General features: G+C 41.6%; 1 protein-coding gene across 1 annotated transcript; it reads right to left on the reverse strand.

The window, feature by feature from the left end:
• RHBDL2 (rhomboid like 2) lies at window positions 1-17,149 on the reverse strand. Its single transcript, XM_016218778.2, has 7 exons — window positions 16,892-17,149; window positions 14,422-14,570; window positions 11,168-11,280; window positions 7,082-7,182; window positions 4,958-5,018; window positions 1,114-1,175; window positions 1-374 (listed from the first exon to the last, which is right to left on the reverse strand). The coding sequence occupies exons 1-7, from the start codon at window positions 17,132-17,134 to the stop codon at window positions 195-197; spliced, it is 909 nt and encodes a 302-aa protein (XP_016074264.2). The 5' UTR covers window positions 17,135-17,149; the 3' UTR covers window positions 1-194.
• Window positions 17,150-19,155: the final 2,006 nt, after the last annotated feature.

Consider the following 19,155-nt stretch of genomic DNA (forward strand, 5'->3'; position numbering starts at 1 on the left):
CCGTGTATTTAGAGGCCCCTTCCTTAAAAACCTAAGACCTTTTCTTAAAAGTCTTTGCAACTGATGACTTCAATAGTGTTTTGCTTTCTTTTAGAATTGTTAGCATTTGCTGGGACTTCTCTGTTTCTTCATAGAGTTCTCCAATTTTTCCCCCCACTGGCTCTGTTTATTAATTGGTTTCTATTAGGGATGGGTCAGTTTGCTGGGGATAGGAAAATGTTGAAAAACACAGCAAATAAGACACAAGCTAAATAAGCTGCAATTGCCATCCAAAACCGTGGATCTTTCAGCAGTGTCTTATCAAAGCAGCTAAACACAGTGTAACCAATGGACATTCCAGCAAATCCACCTGCGATGTGAGCTGCAAAAGACACCTTGGGAGAAAAGGGGGAAAATGGAAGTAAGTGAAAAAATGCTAATTACATATTTCCATTGCCTCTCTTGTATTAAACAACACACACCATCACCGCCACACAAGAGTCTGTAAAGTCTGAAGAACAAGGAGCTCAAGCAAGAGACACAAGACGCCATGTGCACAGAGAGATGTTCTAAAGGATGCAGAGCTAAAAACACCATTTCACCAGCTCTGAGTACACAAGACAGAGCCACTGTTTGTCATTCTTCTTCTTCGTCATCTAATTTGGGGTGGTTCTGTGTAGAACCGACCAAGGCGGCAGAGCTGAGCTGCACGAGGGATCTCTAAAGGAGCATAACCTGATCTCACATAAGTGAAATGTCAGGATTAAAACACAGAGGCTACCAAAGTCAAAGGCTAATTCCAACAAAATGAGATCTTTGTAAGTTTTCTTTATATTGTAAATTCATCTGGACCCAAATTTTCATTGCTGATTTCCAATCTGCTTTTTTATCCTCTGCGGACAGTGCAATCCCTTCTCTCCTGTCCTGGCAGGCACAGAGAAGTAGAACCCAGTGGTCAGGGCAGGGAGAGTTAAGTGAAAAGGACAATCCAAGTCTGATATTTTTTCAGGATTTTCTTCCAGATGGAAATTTGCCCTAAATGACAGAATTGTTGCCCTTATTTGATGACCCTTTTTAGCTACTGATATGATAGGTAAACAGATTTTCATTAAAAAAATAATAAGCCATACTCACCGGTGACCCGTTTGCTGGGACAAAGAACCTTCTGTAGAGAGCAAATCCCACATCCGATCCAACTAGAAGGAAAGACAACCTGGTGAAGTGCCAAGGTCTCCACAACAGTGCACCGAATGCTTTGGTTTCCCCCTAATAATGGTAGCAGCTAGCATTTATTGAGACTTATTCCGTGCCGGGTGCTGTTCACAGAGCTTTATATGATTAACCTTGTATCATTAATCCTCACAATGACCCTATGAAATTGGTACTATCATTATCCCATTTCTGCAGATGTATTCATCCAACAAGTACTGATTGATTGTCTTCTAGGGGCCAGGCACTAGTCTAGGTGGTAGACATGCTGCAGTGAGCAGAGCAGATAGCCCTGTCTGGTGGACCTGAGGGAGGCAAGCAGACAAGGAGAGCATACAGTGTGTCAAGTGGTGCTAAGTGCTGTGGAGACGTACAAAGGGAGGAAGGAGAACTGGGACCGCGGGGAGCAGGCTGTGACTTTTTAATAGAGTCAGGGGGGATCTCACTGAACATAAGACATGTGATGGAGATAAGGGAGCAAGCCATGCTGACCTCTGAAATAAGAGTCTGCCAGGCAGAGGGAAAAGCAAATGCAATGTCCCTAAGGCAGGAGTGTGCCTGGTGTGCTTAAGGAATACTAAAGCAGTTGATATGGCTAGGTAGGTGGTTTTCAAAGTGTGGTGTGTGTGTCGTCCCCCCCCCCACCCCCCCCAAAGGCCACATTCTCCAGTGGAACAGTGAGATCCAGAATTTAGACATTTTTCAATTAAGTCAGATCTGTGCTACAAAAGGAGCCTCCCGGGTTTCTTGGCCCAGGACGCCGCCCTGCATGCGCAGCACTTGGAAACATCTCATGCAGCTGTCCCGGTCAACACCCACCCCCAAGTCCCTGTGCTCGAATTAGTGAGCCACTGTGTCCTGGCAATGGAAAGACCCAGTCCTTGCCTTTGGGGAAATAGCTTCAATACTGTATCGACGTTCGAATCACTAGACAGGAATTGTGGAAGTACTCAATATTAATTCAATTGTAAATGATTATTACACAAAGTTCTGGATAAATGTGGCCATATGGTACTTTCAGTCATTTGCATTTCCCGAGCCAGTGTAAATAACACTGAGAGATGGGACTAGGAAATGTAAGAGAAGCCCTGCCAGCGACTAGGGCTGACTTCCTGGAAACAGTTACTCTGGTCTAGCCTTCCAGGGTAGGAGGCCTCTCAAGCAGTCTTTCTAACCCTTAGCAAGTCAGTGTCTCCATTCCATTTCTCTCTTATCTTGCCCCCTCTACCCACCTCTGTCTGGCTCCTTTTGCTTTCTGGGGGAGTTTGCTTCTAAACTGCAGTCTGTAAACTGAGACATGTTTTCCCACCTGAAAAGAAGCCTTTATTCCAATAAACTGAATCATTATTGTCACTAAAAATTTGACACTCATATTAAGAGAGTTGCCTTTATATGGATTCTTTTTTTTTTTTTTTTTTTTTAATGATGAAAATGTGAAATTTCCTTAACATTTTCTAAAGGGAAGCTCACTTGCTTTGTCAGAAAACACATCCAACAAATAATGCTTTAATGAAGGAAGGTGCTTAAGGCCAATTGTCCTCCACAATTAAGAAGAATTTTTAGTCCTGGCCAGGTAGGTCAGTTGGTTCGAGCATCGTCCCTATACACCAAGGTTGCAGGTTTCATCCTCAGTCAGAGCACATACAAGAATCAACCAATGAAAGCATAAATAAATGGAAAAACAAATTGATGTTTCTCTCTCTCAAATCAATAAATAAAAATTTTTTTAAAGAATCATTTTTACCATTAAAACATACACACACACACACACACACATTTTCCAAAGGAAATGCATTTAAAATTAAAATATACCTGTATTAATCTGGTATGTGTTGTAACTTTTCTACTTTCCAATAGTAGGTAAAGCAGGCCAAAGAACTTTTAGAAATGATTTGTGCAGGGAAGTGGGGATGGTTAACAGTGGGGTGTCCTACCTCTATTTGTGGGACATAATAAAAGCACATCATTCAATGACTGTCGGTTACCTCAAGAATGATACGTTACATAAACTACCTTTGGAGAAGCCCTGTGCATGAGGAAAGGGTTTTTACTCCAACACTGAATTCAAAAAGAGTATCAAAATGAGTCCCCATCAGAAGTTTAAAGCTTATTTTATAAAAGTCACTCATAATTACCCAAAAGAAGCAGATCGAAGACCCAGATAACTTGTGTAACAACATTTTTCGGTCAAAGGACTTGTCCCTTGGTTGTAGGTGTGACTCTTAACTCAGGCGGCACCTCGGTTCCCACAGCAACTCTCCTAACTCCCTCCCAGCACAGCTCTCCTGTCTGTGCGGACAACTTTCCCTCTCCTCTTGGATTTCTTCTGGAGAGAAAAAAAGTAGAGTATGGTATAGACTATAAACAACTCACTTATTTTCTCAGCATGAAACGTTTTTTCTACAGTTAAACTGTTCATAAACTAAATTTAGTCTCTTTCTTCAGAGGTGGTTGTCCCTGTCCCTACAGTGTAGATAGATAATTGAACTCTTGATACCAATTAGCAGAATCATTTTTTCTTACCATGTGGACAGCCAAAATCTTTGGCTTGCTCAAGTGTCACCTCTGTCCTGGCCCTCAAGTCTGACCCCACAGTTGGACCCCAACATCTGCCCTTCTCTCTACACCCTATGAGCAGACACAGCTCCGGCTGGATCAGCTCTGGAAACACAGTAACCGGCCCTGCCTTTGCTCTTATTTTTGTAGATAAAAAAAGGGGATTCTATGGAATGTAACCTCACAGGGTGATCTGACCGTAAATTCCTAACTGTACAGATCACCGTGGGTAGTCATGACCCAGGCCTAAAACTTCTTTAGTGAAAGGTTTTAAGTCTGATGAAATATTTCTGAGGTTTTTTGTCCATTGTTTTTGTACATCTGGGTTAACACACCTTTGAAATGCCAGAATACCCCAGAAAGGGGTGTTAGCCCTCAGAGAGCACAGTCTTGCTAACTATCATGTAACCCAATCCCCACCTTACTTTCTTCAATCTTCCTTACTTCCCCTCCTTAATTTCAACTGCATAAGAGAAGCTGCAAAACTTTTTTTCCAGAGCATTTGAAATCTTGCTTCCCAGCATATGTCATCAGTTGGGCTCAAATAAACTCATGAAAATTCTCTACAGGTTTAGACATTCTTACATAGGCATTTTGGAATCTACACTGACTTTCAGACTCTGCTAAAATCCCACCTCCTGTCCAGGTTGAATACTCTTTCTAAAATTCCTTTAGCATGTAATTCTCTGCTGTAATTATTGGAGCTGTCAAAAGCCATATTAGTCATCCCCCTAGTCCCTGAACTTTCAGTTCCTTTCCTCCACTCTCATTATCAGTCCTCAACCACTACTCCATGCTTATATCCTAGATCAGTTTTTTTTTTAATCTGGAAATTTAGAAATTGAGGAATGAAATAGATCTCAGTGGTTTTCAAGCTTTCCGTTTTCAGAAAAAAATATATAGAGAATCTAGTGTATGAACAAGAAAAATCAGTATATAAAACAAATGAAGCTAGTCTACTCTTCTGACTTCCTTCACTGCAAAAAGAAACTAAAAGCAAAAACACGTTACTGCAGCACCTCTAAGAACCACCCGTGAAGGTCTGTGAAAACCCCACCTTTTATACCTTTTTGCTTAGGGCTAAGGAGCTGACAATTTTCTGACTCTAAGCTAACTGTCATCCTACATGTTAGTGTGTAGGAAATGGGAGAAGATCTTCTGAAGGATGAATGGATAAAATTGAAGGTGGGAAGTGTTCACAAAACAAACTTACTTATAAAGATGATGACCAGCAGTCTGACAATTCCCAAGGCAGGAATCATTTCTCGAAAATTCTTGCAAAGAGATAGATAATAATAAGTTAAGCTCTTTATTGGCAAATGAAACCTCAGCTGTATTCCCTCTTCATCTTTTTCATTTAGAATAAAGTTTGTGTGTCAAATATTTGCAAAACAAAGAACTGGTATAATAGTCCAGTTTTCAAATGTATTTGGGAAGCACAACTCTGGTGCACTTTGAAGAACAAAATTGAAACATGACATTTAACTCCATGATATAAACTAGACACAATTTTATTATCAGGAAATGATCTAAATATAAGTAATATAAAATCAACATTTAACATGAGATGATAGATGATGATAGATAGATAGATAGATAGATAGATAGATAGATAGATAGATGATAGATAGATAGATAGATAGATAGATAGATAGATAGATAGATAGATAGATAGATAGATAGATATAGATAGATGATAGATAGATAGATAGATAGATGATAGATAGATAGATAGATAGATAGATAGATAGATAGATAGATGATAGATAGATAGATAGATAGATAGATAGATAGATAGATAGATAGATAGATGATAGATGATAGATAGATAGATAGATAGATAGATAGATAGATAGATAGATAGATAGATAGATGATAGATAGGTAGATAGATAGATAGATGATAGATAGATAGATAGATAGATAGATAGATAGATAGATAGATAGATAGATAGATAGATATAGATAGATGATAGATGACAAAGATGCTGTCAAACTAAGTCTGATGAAATATGTCCAAGTTTTTATGGCTGATATTTATTTGCTACATCTTTATTTCCTTTCCAAATAGGAGTTAGGAAAGAACTAAAATTTGAGTATACCTTATTTTTTTGAGATAATTTCAAAAAAATTTTAAATGTTGGTCAGAAAAACCACACCTCAGTCCAGCTTGGTAACCTCGTGTTACCAGAGAGCGAAGCCAGGAGGACACTGCCACGCTCATTTAGCGAGCACATCCCGTTCCCTTTCAAGTTACTCTCTTCCCAAAGAGCAAAGATGCTGGAATAGCCCTGCTTGTTCTAAGAAAATTATTTTCAATCTGTTGTAGCCACGACTTACAGTAAGAAATAATTTACATAACAATCCAGCACACACACAAATCAAACAGTACTTATTACAACTGAATTTTTTTTTCACTTTTTTCTTTTTGCTTAGTTTTTCACAACCCTTAAGCCGAGTTCACAACCACTAATGGATTGAAATCCAAAGTTTGAAAAACATTTTTCTAAATGACTTCTATTTTTGAAACAGTTTTATAATTGCTTCATATTTTTCTTCCTACAGTATTTTTAAAGTACAGATATATAAATAAGTATAAATAAAATATAAATACTTATATTTTAAAGTATACCTACATGGTTAAAGGGTTAAGAACTAGACAGGATTTTAGCCTGTCTTTAAAAGTGGTTGACATTCTCACATACTATATCATGGAAATGTAAAACAGTATGCAAACTTTGGAGGACGATTTAGCATTGAAATCCACTTCTAGGAAATTATCCTACAAAAAAACCACACAAACGCAGACAGATAAATGTAAAAGAACATTCTTTACATTTACAAAGCACTATATGTAAATGTGAAAAGCTGGAATCACCCCACATTTCTTTCAATGAAAGATGACAGAAGTCAGGATACTGCTCCACAGAGGGTGCTGTGGAGCACTTGCAAAGACGGAGGCGGATTTACGTTGCTGCCTGGGGTAGATGGTCAGGATACTCGGTTAAGATGCAGAGCACTATAAGGGTGGTTCCATTTTTGTAATATTAATACTACAGGATTTTGAATACATATAAAAGAAGATCTGAAAGGATGTATATCAAACTGTTAACATACTGTATTGGGGATTTTGACTTTCTACTTTTCAATTTAAAATTTTATTCAGTATTCATTACTTTTGAGATCGGGGGGGGAAGATAAAATATGAAAGGAAAACTGGTGATCAAAAGGAAGATGAGTGCTCAGTAAATATTGATAAATGAAGATTCCCTATACCAAATACCAGTTATTATCTTTAAAAAAAAAAGGTTTATAGATTCCATTCCCAAAGTTCTTACCACCAGAACATTCATAAAATAGCCTCCCATCAGAGCATAGACTCCTCCTGAAGCACCCACAAGATATTTGAGTGGGTCAAAGATGGAGCTGGCAAGGGATCCTAAAGAAATAAAACACAAAGGATCAGACCTTACTATAAGAATCATGAAAGATAAATCTTTCTAATCTAAGGTAAAAGTCTGGGCCATTCTCATATTAACAAACAACATATTCACTTTGTCCCTTCCATACAATAAAATTATAGCTATGTGGGCTAACTACCTCAATTTTTCTGAAACATTGAATGAATGTTCACTATGAAGACAGTATAAGTGATAAAAGCACAGACTCTGCAGCCAGAATTACCAGCTGTGTGACTTGAGCAAGTTTCTTAACCTCTATGTGCCTTAGTTTTCCTACTTAGAAAATGGGGTATTAATGAGTTGTCAGGAGAAGTAAATGAGTTGATATGTGCATCATGCTTAGAACACTGCCTGACATGTATTATATACTTATTTCAAAACATTCTACATGTTTAGCCCAAACTATCAAAATACCTGAGACATGCAAACACTTGATTATCTTATCTAATGGCTAGCATTTTCATAGAATCAAGATGTGGCCTCCGAATCCTCCTCAACATACCATTCCATCAGATTAACCAAGCAAGATGAAATCTATTTGCTAACCCAATCTTGGAGTGCCTAAACCAAAAAAAGGCTTTAAGACCACCTCGTGCAAACTCTAAGATATTATCTCTACTTAATTCTATTATTTGGTTTCTTGCTTTTGAGGCCTCCCTTCATTCCTTAGGATACAGTATAATAGCTACTCTGTCTGACTTAGGAATCTTACAAATGGATGAGCAATCATAAAATGCATAATATAACAACTATGATTTTTTTTTAATTCTCACATGAGGATATGTTTATTGACTTTAGAGAGAGAAAGAGAAACATCAATGTGAGAGAGAGAGATCAGTTGGTTGCCTCCCATACGTGCCCCAACCCGGGATGGAACCTGCAACCTAGGTATGTGCCCTGACTGAGAAGCGAACCTCAACCTTTTGGTGTACGTATGGGCCAACGCTCCAACCGAGTCACCCAGCCAGGGATGGTTTTTTTTAATGTAATAAATTTGCTGTGGAAACACCTAGAAAGGAATGACTTTCTCAGCAGAGAGGTGGAGGCCCTGCTATTCTGAGAAGAAGGAGATGGCTTTTTCATTAAATGCTGAAGGATCTTTAAAATCTGGACCGGGAAAACAGAGAAGAAGGTATTAGGGATGTAGGAACCAGGAAAAGCAAAGACATAGAAACAAAGGTGCACAGGTGACTAGATCCAGCCATTCTAGTCAAATGGAACCATACAATATTTACCCAAGAGAAATTAAAACATTTGTCTACACAAAGACTTGCACACAAATGTTCATAGTAGCTTCATTTGTGATAGCCCCAAACTGGAAACAACCCAGGTGTCCATCAGCAGGAGAATGGATAAACAAATTGAGCTATAGCCATACAATGAAATACTGCTCAGCAATAAAAAGCAATCAGCTATTGAGATGCACAATTACATGAACAAATCTCAAAATAATTATGCTGAGTGACAGAAGTCAGACAAAAAGTAGCACATACTCTAAGATTCCATTTATATAAACTAAAAGTTACAAATGCCAGAGGAAGTGGGGAAGAGTAGGAAGAGGCAAGAGGATGGGATCCCCAAGGGGCACAGTAAACTGTTAGGGAGTGATGGATACGTCCCCCAGTGGAACAAAACGGAGAACCCAGAAACAGTCGCTCACGACAGCCAGCTGATTTTTGACAAAGGCACAAAAGCAATTCACCGAAGGAAGAACAGTCTCTTCAACAGATTGTTCTGGAGTAACTGGATATCCTTAGGCAAATAAACAAAAAGAACCTCAATCTAAACCTCACACTTTATATAAAAATTAACCAACTCAAATGGATCACATATTTAAATGTAAAACATAAGCTATAACTTTAGCCCTGGCCAATTTGGCTCAGTGGTTAGAGTGTCAGCCTGCGGACTGAAGGGTCCCAGGTTCATTCCAGCCAAGGGCACGTGCCTCGGTCACAGGCTCCATCCCTGGCCTGTTTGGGGAGCATGTGGGAGGCAACCAATCGGCACATCGATGTTTCTCTCTCTCTCTCTCTCTCTCTCTCTCTCTCTCCCTCTCCCCAACTCCCCCCCCCACTCTGAAAAAGCAATGGAAAAAATATCCTCAGGTGAGGATAAAATAAAATAACTATAACTTTAGAAGATAACATAGAAGAAAACATTTAAGACATAGGGCTCAGTAAAGAGTTCTTAGATATAACACCAAAAGCAAGATTCATAAAACCAAAAAATTGATAAATTGGACTGCATCAAAATTAAAAACTTTTGCACTGTGAAAGACCCTGTTAAGACAATGAAAAGGCAAGCTACAGACTGAGAGAAATTATCTGTAAACTACATATTCAATAAAGGACTAGGATCTAGAATATATAAAGAACTCTAAAAAGTCAACAGGAAAAAATAATTAGAAAATAGGCAAAAGACACGAACAGACAATTTCACTGAAGAGGAGATATGGATGGCACATAAGTACAGGAAAAGATGTTCAACATTGTTAGCCACTAGAGAAACACTAATTAAAACCATGATGAGATATCACTGCAGACGTACGAGCACAACTAAAATAAAAAATAGTGACAGCACTAAATGCTGGTAAGAATGTGGAAAACTGAATCACTTACACAATACTGGGAGGAAGGTAAAATGGAACAGCCATTCTGGAAAACATTTTGGCTGATTTTTACAAAACTAAATCTACAACTGCCATGCAACCCAGCATCTGTGCTCTTGAACATTTATCCTAGAGAAATGAAAGGCCTGTTCACAAAACTCTACCTATGTTCACAAAAACCTGTACGCGAATGTTTATAGCAACTTTATTGTAACAACCAAAAACTGGAAACAACCCAGATACCCTCCAGTGACTGAAGGGTGGATGGTACAACCATACCATGTACTACTATTCAGCAATAAAAACGAACTGTTAATACATGCAACAACCTGTATGAATCACCCCAGAATCACCCTGAGTGAAGGCAATCCCAAAAGGCTGTCTACTGTATTCTTCCATTTATATAACATTCTTGAAGTGAGAAAATTATACAGGGAAGGGCAAACGTAGGTTTAGTTGTACGTACATGAAACAGTTTACTCTTGTTTATTATTTATTACTTATTGTATTATTGTTTTACAGCTGCAGGCCTACTTTTGCCCACCTCTATAGAAATAAAGAACAGATTACTGGTTGCCAGGGATAAAGAAGAGTGTCAGGAGAGAGGGAAGAGAGTATAGTTTATGGTATTGGAAATGTTTTGTACCATGACTCTTATCAGTGCTGATATCCTGATGGTGGTGCTGTACTATAGTTTTGCAAGCTGTTACCATTCAGGGTAGCTGGTTAAATGGGACATGACACCTCTAAGTATTTATTTCTTACAACTAAAGTATGAATCTGTAATTATATCAAAATAAAAAGTTTGTTTTTAAATTTTTCCAACAAATAAATAATGGATGAATGGAAGTTCTATTTTCTGCTCGCACCATAATGAATCATCATAGGCACACACAATTTTAGAGCTCACTGCTGTAGGCTGCTAGTACCTATTCAGTCTTTAGACCCCTTTAACTATTCTCCATTCTTCTGAAGTTATCTTTCTTAAATGCAGATTTGATGGTTACTTACCAAAATCTTTACTCTGACACATAAGGGCCTTCATGGTCTGGCTTTAGGCCTTTACCCGTGTATGCACCTGGCTCACCAAATTACTCGCAGTTTCCAGCTGTGCAAGACCCTGCCTGACTGCGCTGTACCTGACGATAGTCAGTGATTTATTTCTGTGTGCTTACCTTGTCTCTAATATCTCTAATTATCTCCAATGTTTATCAGGTTTCCTAGCACATGTTTGGAGTACAATGCATCTTAAACAAGAAGCCCATTATCAAAGTTTATTACCTTTGTTTTGTTTATTACCTCCTGGGAGTCCAGAGGTGTTGATTTCAAGCAGCCCTCAGAACAAGAACACTAACCTGCAATCACTCCTGCCAGGTACACCAGGCCCACTCGGAGGCCTTTGTGGACCATTTCCAAGGGAATACCCAAAGCGAGCTGCATAATCAGATTCCCCACGATGTGCTGAACTCTGCAGAGACAAACACATTTGTCAAATATTATAACTGACCCAGGCAGTTATTTCATTGGGAGATTAATAGTCATTGAGGCGTTATTTCTAGTTAAGGACTTGCTTAACTCCAATTCCATTTTCTAATTTTTTTAGCAGGTAAGGCATTTTAGAAGTATACATTTATTTTATAAGTTCTGTTTTATAACAATTACTGATAACATCGAGAGCAATGAGGCCAGCCTAAGGAACATGAACTTGAAATTAGGTTTAGATGATAATTGCCAACTTATGTCAGCGTTAGCATCTGATTTTGTTTAACTTGCACAGTATTAAGAAAATCTTAATTCACTCATATAGACTTTAAATTTCAGTAGGTTCTTAAACAACTTGTCTTACAACCTCAGAATATTCTTTAATAAAACAGAGATGGCAAGAGGAACCTCATTCCCAGGTCTACCTTAAAAAGTATTTTTAAAAAGCTTACTAGAATGGAGGGGGGAAAGTTTACCTAGTAACACTCGTTAAAGTTGGAATCTCCCATGTATCACAATTTGGCATATAACATATTTGAGTACAGGTTTTTTTTATTATAGTTTTTAAATAGATAAAAATATTTTTAAATAAAATTCATATTATTTTGCCTCTCGAACCCCACAAGCTTCTCTGGAGAATCTCTGAATGTAATTTGGTAAATTCCCACATTAGTGTAATCCTCAATTTAGTTAATTTAGTTACTATGTAGCACAATGCTTTTATTTTTTTTAAGATTTCAGGTTGCCCAGCTGGGCGTGGCTCAGCGGTTGAGCATCAACCTAGGATCCAGGAGATTGAGGTTCGATTCCGGGTCAGAGCACATGCCCGGGTTGCGGGCTCGATCCCCGGTTGCGGGCTCGATCCCCAGTTGGGGGCCTGCAGGAGGCAGCCGATCAATAACGACTCTCTCATCATTGATGTTTCAACTCTCTCTTCCTCTCCCTTCCTCTCTCTGAAATCAATAAAGATTTTTTTTTTTTAATTTCAGGTTAAAGCAAAAAGTTAAACAAAACAGGTGTTGGATCTTCCACAAAGTGCAACAGCTTTTGTATTAGTTTTAGGGATTGTGTTTTACATTATAATTTACTTAACAAATATCCATTAGACCACTGCAGAGGTTCTCTGTGCATACCTGGCAGAACAGATTACTTACCTTTATGGCCACATGCACACCCAGCCACAACTATCACTGTCCAAGCCATCTTCAAAGACACATGAGAGGTAACGTAATTCAGCACAGAATTGTCTAGCAACAACAGTTACACTATTCTTACAGACACCTCAGTCATAAAGGGGATTTGGAAATATGTGCACTTTGTGAATCTGAACAACAAGGTCAAAGAAAGCCATCCCATCCTGTCCTCTGGCAACAGCTAGAAGACAAGATGACCAGTAGCACAAGCACCCCAATGAATCACCCCAAGCACTCTTTCTTCTGCTCAGCCTCGAGCAGAAGTGGCAGAAAGAAGAGATCCTGCCATATTCCCAAAATAGAAATATTCATCTTTTTATTCCAAATTGTATCCACCCTTCAAAGTCCAACTTGGATCCAGGTCGTGCGAAGCCATCCCCATTCTGATCTTTCCCTCTTTCTGTTTATATCACGGTAGCTCATCCAACGCCCCTGTCCTGTCCCATCTCTACCCCCTCTAGTGAGGCTGGAAGAGCTAATGTTGACTTTCCCAGCGTCACTTAGGTAGGGACACAGCTCTGGCCAGTGAGATGCAAGTAAAAGCAGCACTGCCTAGAGACTCACGAGTGCTTCTGCCTTGACAAAAGGATGACATCACCAGTACTGGTATTACCTCTTCCCCTTCCTGCGTTGAATGCAGAGCTGCGGCAGTCAGCTTGCAACCACAGAGGAAGGCCAAGGAAAAGGCAGAGATGCCGGCACAGGACCAAGAGACCTGGCTTCCGTAAACTGATCAACCACCTACTTCTGGGCTGCTTATATGGAAAAAAATTGACCTCCATTTTTTTAAGTCCCTGTTGGTTTTTGTTGTTACTTCCTAATTTATGCAACCCCGTATGTGGCATGTCCTGCACAGCCTTGCAGATTCTTTTTGAGTGGTTAGTATATGTCAGGCACTATAAAAATTATGACCATTGTCTGATTTAATCGCAGCAACCTTATGAGGTAGATGCTGTTACCCCATTTTACAGATGTATAAACTGAGGCACAGAGATTAACTACTATATTCTATAATACTGTGCTGCCTTGCATTACTAGCTAAGTGCTCCCTCATCACTTGAAAGTGCATGACTGCAGAAGCCACATTTGCTCAGAACATACTTGTTAAATGTAAAACCAAAGTGGGAAAGTGTCCACAAAAACTGGGCAACTGATGACTTTGTCCCTGGCTTGTCAAGGCCCTGAGCCCTGTGCCCTGCCATGGATGCCTATTTAGCCACAGGCCAGAGTCATCCTTTAGGATTCAGGCTGTTTAGGTCTCTTACACAAAGTTGGCCTCATCTGAAACACCAGGAGTCCCCCAGCCTGGTCCGCGAGAGAGGGGGGCCAGCAGCGCGCCCTTCGCTGTCTGCAGTGGGCATGGTGAATCGCGGATTCTGAGCGAGGCCGTAGAAGGATCTTAGTTAGCATTTAAGAAACTATAAGCAAAACTCAAAGGCAAGCACTGCAGCTCCTATGGCTTATATTCCAGGTGGATAACGGTGGTATACAAAAAGGTCACGAATTCTTTTTTTAAGTGTGTGGTGGGGGCAGGAACAGTGGGAGTGATTTTTCATATCCTAAAGGGAACATTTAACAACATCGAACAACCAGGGGAACATACTTCTGGTTTGGTGATGATTTGGCCTCTTCTCGGTAATATTCCTATATAAATTCCAATATTAGGCAGCTATAATGCAGTGTACAGTACAGTGGACTGGGGTTAGCACCGATGGGTTGAAGTCCTAGCTCTACATTTAGCTGTGTGACAAGGGGCAAGTGACTGCCTCCCCGAAGCCCAGGCATGAAACGGCAGGAGCAGCAGCTGCGGCCGAGGTGCGCTGCGCGGGCCGCGGAAGATGCGGACATGAGGGTGCTTATGGGCGACAAAGCTCTGGACAGACGGCTACAGTCACCTACAGCCACCTCCACCATCAGGGCCTCGCTGTCCTTACCCCGCATGCACCAGCATGTACGACAGGAACCGCCAGGCTTCCTCCCTCTTCTTAGGACTGTAGGTGAAGGGACTCTCCAGGATGCCCGTGTCCAAGGTGATCCACTGCCTCTGGGGCTTCCACACAGCGTAGTAAATGAAGACGGCGAGCTGGGGGGGGAGAGAAGGCACCGTCAGCCCCCCTCCGCAGAGGCCCCTGAGGATGACAGGAGCTAAACTTCCCCGCCGGTACCCGACCACTCTACTGCGGTCGCACCCTGCTTCCTCCAGCGATTCAGAGCAGCCTGGACGAACGGGAGGAAGCCCCCCCCTGAACCCCTTGCCCCCCTAAGTACCCACTGCCCTCTCTTCCCACCCGCCCTTTGGTGTTTCATCTCCAGCGCAGCACGAACTCGGCCGCTGCTGCTGCCAAAGGATAGAACGGGAAGGGAGACAGTAAGTTTAAGTTTACAGTGGAGAAAGCTGGCAGACGGGACCTCAAACAAGCGATGAAGGCTAGTGTCACCAGGGATGTCGTGTAACTGTCCCCTGTGATGTGAAGTGCGCGTCACCTCTGTGCTGCTCCTTCTCGATACTCACGCCTGCATTCTAATCATGAGAAAAACGTCAGACAAACCCCGGCTGGGGGATAGTCTACAGGATCCCGGACCAGTACGCAAGATTATCGAAGTTACAAAAAACAGAAGACAGACTGAGAGACTGTCACAGATCAGAGAGACAGGAGACATGACAACTGAATGCAGTGTGACACCTGGGTTCGAGGGTACAGGAGGGACATAAAGAAGAAATTAATGGGAAAATTGGTAAAATCCAAACAAAGTCTGGAGTTTAGTAATATACCAATGTGAGCTTCTCAGTTTTAGCAAATGTATTATGGAAATGTAAAATATTAGCAGTGGGAGAAATTGGGTGGCAGGTATACAGGAACTCTCTGTACTATCTTTGCAACTTTTCTATAACACTAAAATTATTCCAAAATAAAGATTTTACTGAAAATAATTTTTCATTAAAAAAAGTTGATCTTTCTGTGACGGGCAGATATCTCAGCACCTGCCCCATGATCCTTCTGTGGAAAACTACCTTGTCCATACAACTCACTGTCTAGGAGTCATGTTTTGTACCATGTCACCTTATCCCGTTCTTCTCCAAGCCTATCACCACCAGCACCACCAGCACCACCACCACGGCACCCACGCCCCCCCCCCCCCCCCAACTGGACCGTGGGCAGGCCAGCCAGTCTATAAGCGGGAAGGATCATAGGAGGTAAGCTGCTGAAAAAGCAGACAGAATTCTCATGGCTTTCTAGTTGCAGGCTGTCTCACAGTAAAACCCCTTGAGAAAATGTAGAACTATGCACCTCCAAAACAGCCTTGACAAAACCTGTAAAGATCAGGAATCTGATCCTTACACATTAGCCTTGTCTTTAAGTCATAGAGGCTACATCCTGGTGATAGTTCATTGTATGTGTCAACTTGGCTAGACCACAGTACACAGATATTTGGTCAAACATCATTCTAGATGTTTCTGTGAAGGTATTTTTTATGAGATTAATGTTTAAATCAGTAGACTGAGTAAAGCAGACTACCCTCCACAATGTGGGTGGGCCTCACACAATCTGTTGAAAGCCTTAATATAACAAGGACTGACTCTGAGGAAAAGGGAATTCTGCCAGCAGACGGTCTTTGGACTCCAACTGAATCTCTTACCCACTAGGTCTCTGTTCTGCTGGCCTACCCTGTAGATTATGAACTTGCCAGACTTCCACAATTGCGTGAGCCAATTTCTTAAAATAATCTCTCCCTCTCCCTTTCTCTCAATATATGTGTGTGGGGGGAGAAGGGGGAGAATATGTGTGTGTGTGTAATTCTTTATGAGACTTCGTGGTGAGGCAGAAAAAACTAGGTTTGACGAGGTTCAGAAGCCCAGTCCTGGCCCAGTCACTAAGTATGTGACCTGGGGCAAGCATTCCATAGCTCTGGGCCTTGCATTCTTTTCTGGAAAACAAGAGGGCTGACTAGATCAGTCTGAAAACACAATACACAAAACAGCAAACATCATTAGAGGATCCCATTTTTTTCCTACTGAAATTTGGAGGGAACTATAACTTGTAACTCTTACTAGCCAATTGAAGTTGGTTCATGAGACCAAACCAATTTGCAATCCCATGATTATTTGGTTTCTAAAGGCCCCACCGCCTAAAATGAAATGAAACCTCTGAAAATGTAGTTATGGCTGGGTAGGGGACTTATTGAAAAATAAAGCCCAACCCTTTCCTGAAAGTGACTGGGAACAGGAAAAACCGGGGAAGGGGGCTCTGGGGAGGGCGAGGTTGTGTTCCGTGTGTGCTGTACCTGCCACCACCAAGCTCTCACACCTTTTCCAGCCTCTGATCTAGTTCGGGTCTAAACCCCCGGCTTGCCTGCAGCCCCCCAGAGGTTCCTGCACTAGTGCCTACCACCCATCACACCCACCTCTGCAAGGCTGACGGAGATGATGAACACCGGGGGCGGGAGGCAGTTAGCCCTCTCCAAGTACGTTCTTCGGGCTTTTTCAGGAAGCATCCACTTTGAGACAATCTGGTGGACTTTTTTATTCTTGAAGGTGTCTTGACCTTCCCCACCCTCTCTCATTCTCTTCTTCTCTTCCTCCAGCTCCTCTTCCCTGTCTCTACACACGTCCATGTCCTCCATCTGCAAATCCTCAGCAGCTGCCATTGTCCTGGGTCCTGCGTGCACCTGAAAGGGACATGACCGTCAGGGAAGAGCAGCTGGCCCTGGAGCCTCCAGGCTGTGGCTCTGTCCTGGGTTCTCCGGCATGCCCACTGGTTTCGAAAGCCTCGCCTGTATGTTAATAGGCAACTGGAGACCTGGTGCCCAAATACGCACAATATCCCTACACTCATCAATGTGTGATTGTGACAAAGTACCAGGGTCTCCCCCAATGAGGGAGAGGGCCCTCGGGGGTCACTTCTGGTTTCGTCTACTGCCACCACCCAAGGGGATGGACCGAGCCTTGAAATGGCAACACTGCTTTGCATACCCCTTCCTTCCCCTCCCCCGCCGACTTTCAAGTCAGCCGTTAGCTTTGCCCTGAAGCTAATGTATCTCGGAGCCCAAACCATGCACAGTGCGCAGCTGAACTCGGTTCCGTCTGGTTTAACTGAGCAATCTCCTTTCCCCTCTGAGTTTCATCTTGCTTCTCTTCTCAGCTTTCTGATTCCGAATCAAAAGTCATTTATTGAGCATCTACTGGGTAGCAGGCACTATGTTGGGGACTGTCACATCTATCAACCACAAATGTTAAAGCATTTAAAAAATAAATTCGATTAGAGATGATTCACATTGTATTAATAAGCTCTATTGTAAATGTAAGTACCATACATGATCATGTTATGAGGAAATAAAATTCCACATTGTTAACAATACAACTCTATAGATATAATGGGAGCTAGAAAAAGAGGATTACATCCCCCCTCCCTCTACCCCAATTTTCTCTTTTCTCCAGGCTCAAGTTTTCCAGAAATTTCACAACTTCAGGCCCACCATTTTAAGTATTTTACTGGAAAATATTTCCGGGGCTGCAAAGATACCTGACCCGTTCGGTTTCGCAGAGACTCACTGCGTGTCTGCCTTCTTCCCAGCATCTCCAGTAAAGGGATCTAATGTGTAGTTCTAGCTCATTTAGGCTCTAGCGACAGATGAGCGCATTGGTAGCGATCGCGGCCTTTTGTCTTTACCTCTCTTCTCAGTCAATCACTGCCCCACTCTGACTTCCATACCTGCCTGTGTGCCCTGCTCCCCGAGAACAGGAGCACCCTGCTCCATCTGATCTCCGACATCTGGTGCTGGATGCTCACGGGTGCCGCTTCTAGTCCCTGACATGCCATCCTTCCCACTGCTGTTTACCTTCTGCTCCCACACCCGAATTTCTGAGCACAACTTACCACCCTGGAAACATGACTAATCAGTTTGGCAACAATGAAAAAGACTGATCCATAGGAGGCTGTGTGGAAATAAATGGGTGCGGTTTATGGGGTAGGAGTTGATGCAGCCTTTTGGGAAGGCAAGGGGGCAGTATCTGTGAATTAGGAAAAGCATATGCCTTTCCACAAAACCATTCTGCTCCCAGAAATCTATCCTACAGATGAATTTGAGTGAGTACACAAACCTGTATTTTGAAGACGTTCTGTGCTGTGCTATTGAAAGTAGTGAAAGTTTACCAAGAACCTGAATCTGCTTTAACTGAGTTGTTGCATTTTCTGACACTTCTAATTCTTAGGTAGTTCTTCCTGATACTGTGCTGAAATCGACCCACGGGCACACTAGGGTCTCACAAAGCAAGTCTAAACTAAGGTCATGTCATTCACTTTGTGCCTGCATGGAAGTGGCCTCTGTAGGTCAAGGTTGGGATGGAGTATCTGGAAGCAGACTTCAGAGTACTGGAATTTTTGGAGGCCCAACTGAATAGAGCAGGAGTCTCAAAACAAGTCAGCCGTGATTACAACACATTATAGAATCACATTGTTATAAAGCATCCACAGCTATCAAATTATTTACTTGGCCACTCTCATTGCAGTGTTACTCATTGAGTGGAATTATTTATGGCACTGACTGTGCTTTCTTACTCACTAAGCAAAGGTCATGCAGGTTTCTCGAGCTTCTTTAATGTTGGCTTGATGTTATGCTTCACCCGCTACCTCTATCTGCAGCAGGTGGCTGCCGACGCTTTGTTGAAA

The sequence above is a fragment of the Miniopterus natalensis genome, chromosome 9 (genome assembly GCF_054644295.1).
Source record: "Miniopterus natalensis isolate mMinNat1 chromosome 9, mMinNat1.hap1, whole genome shotgun sequence".
In the NCBI taxonomy this organism is placed as follows: domain Eukaryota; kingdom Metazoa; phylum Chordata; class Mammalia; order Chiroptera; family Miniopteridae; genus Miniopterus; species Miniopterus natalensis.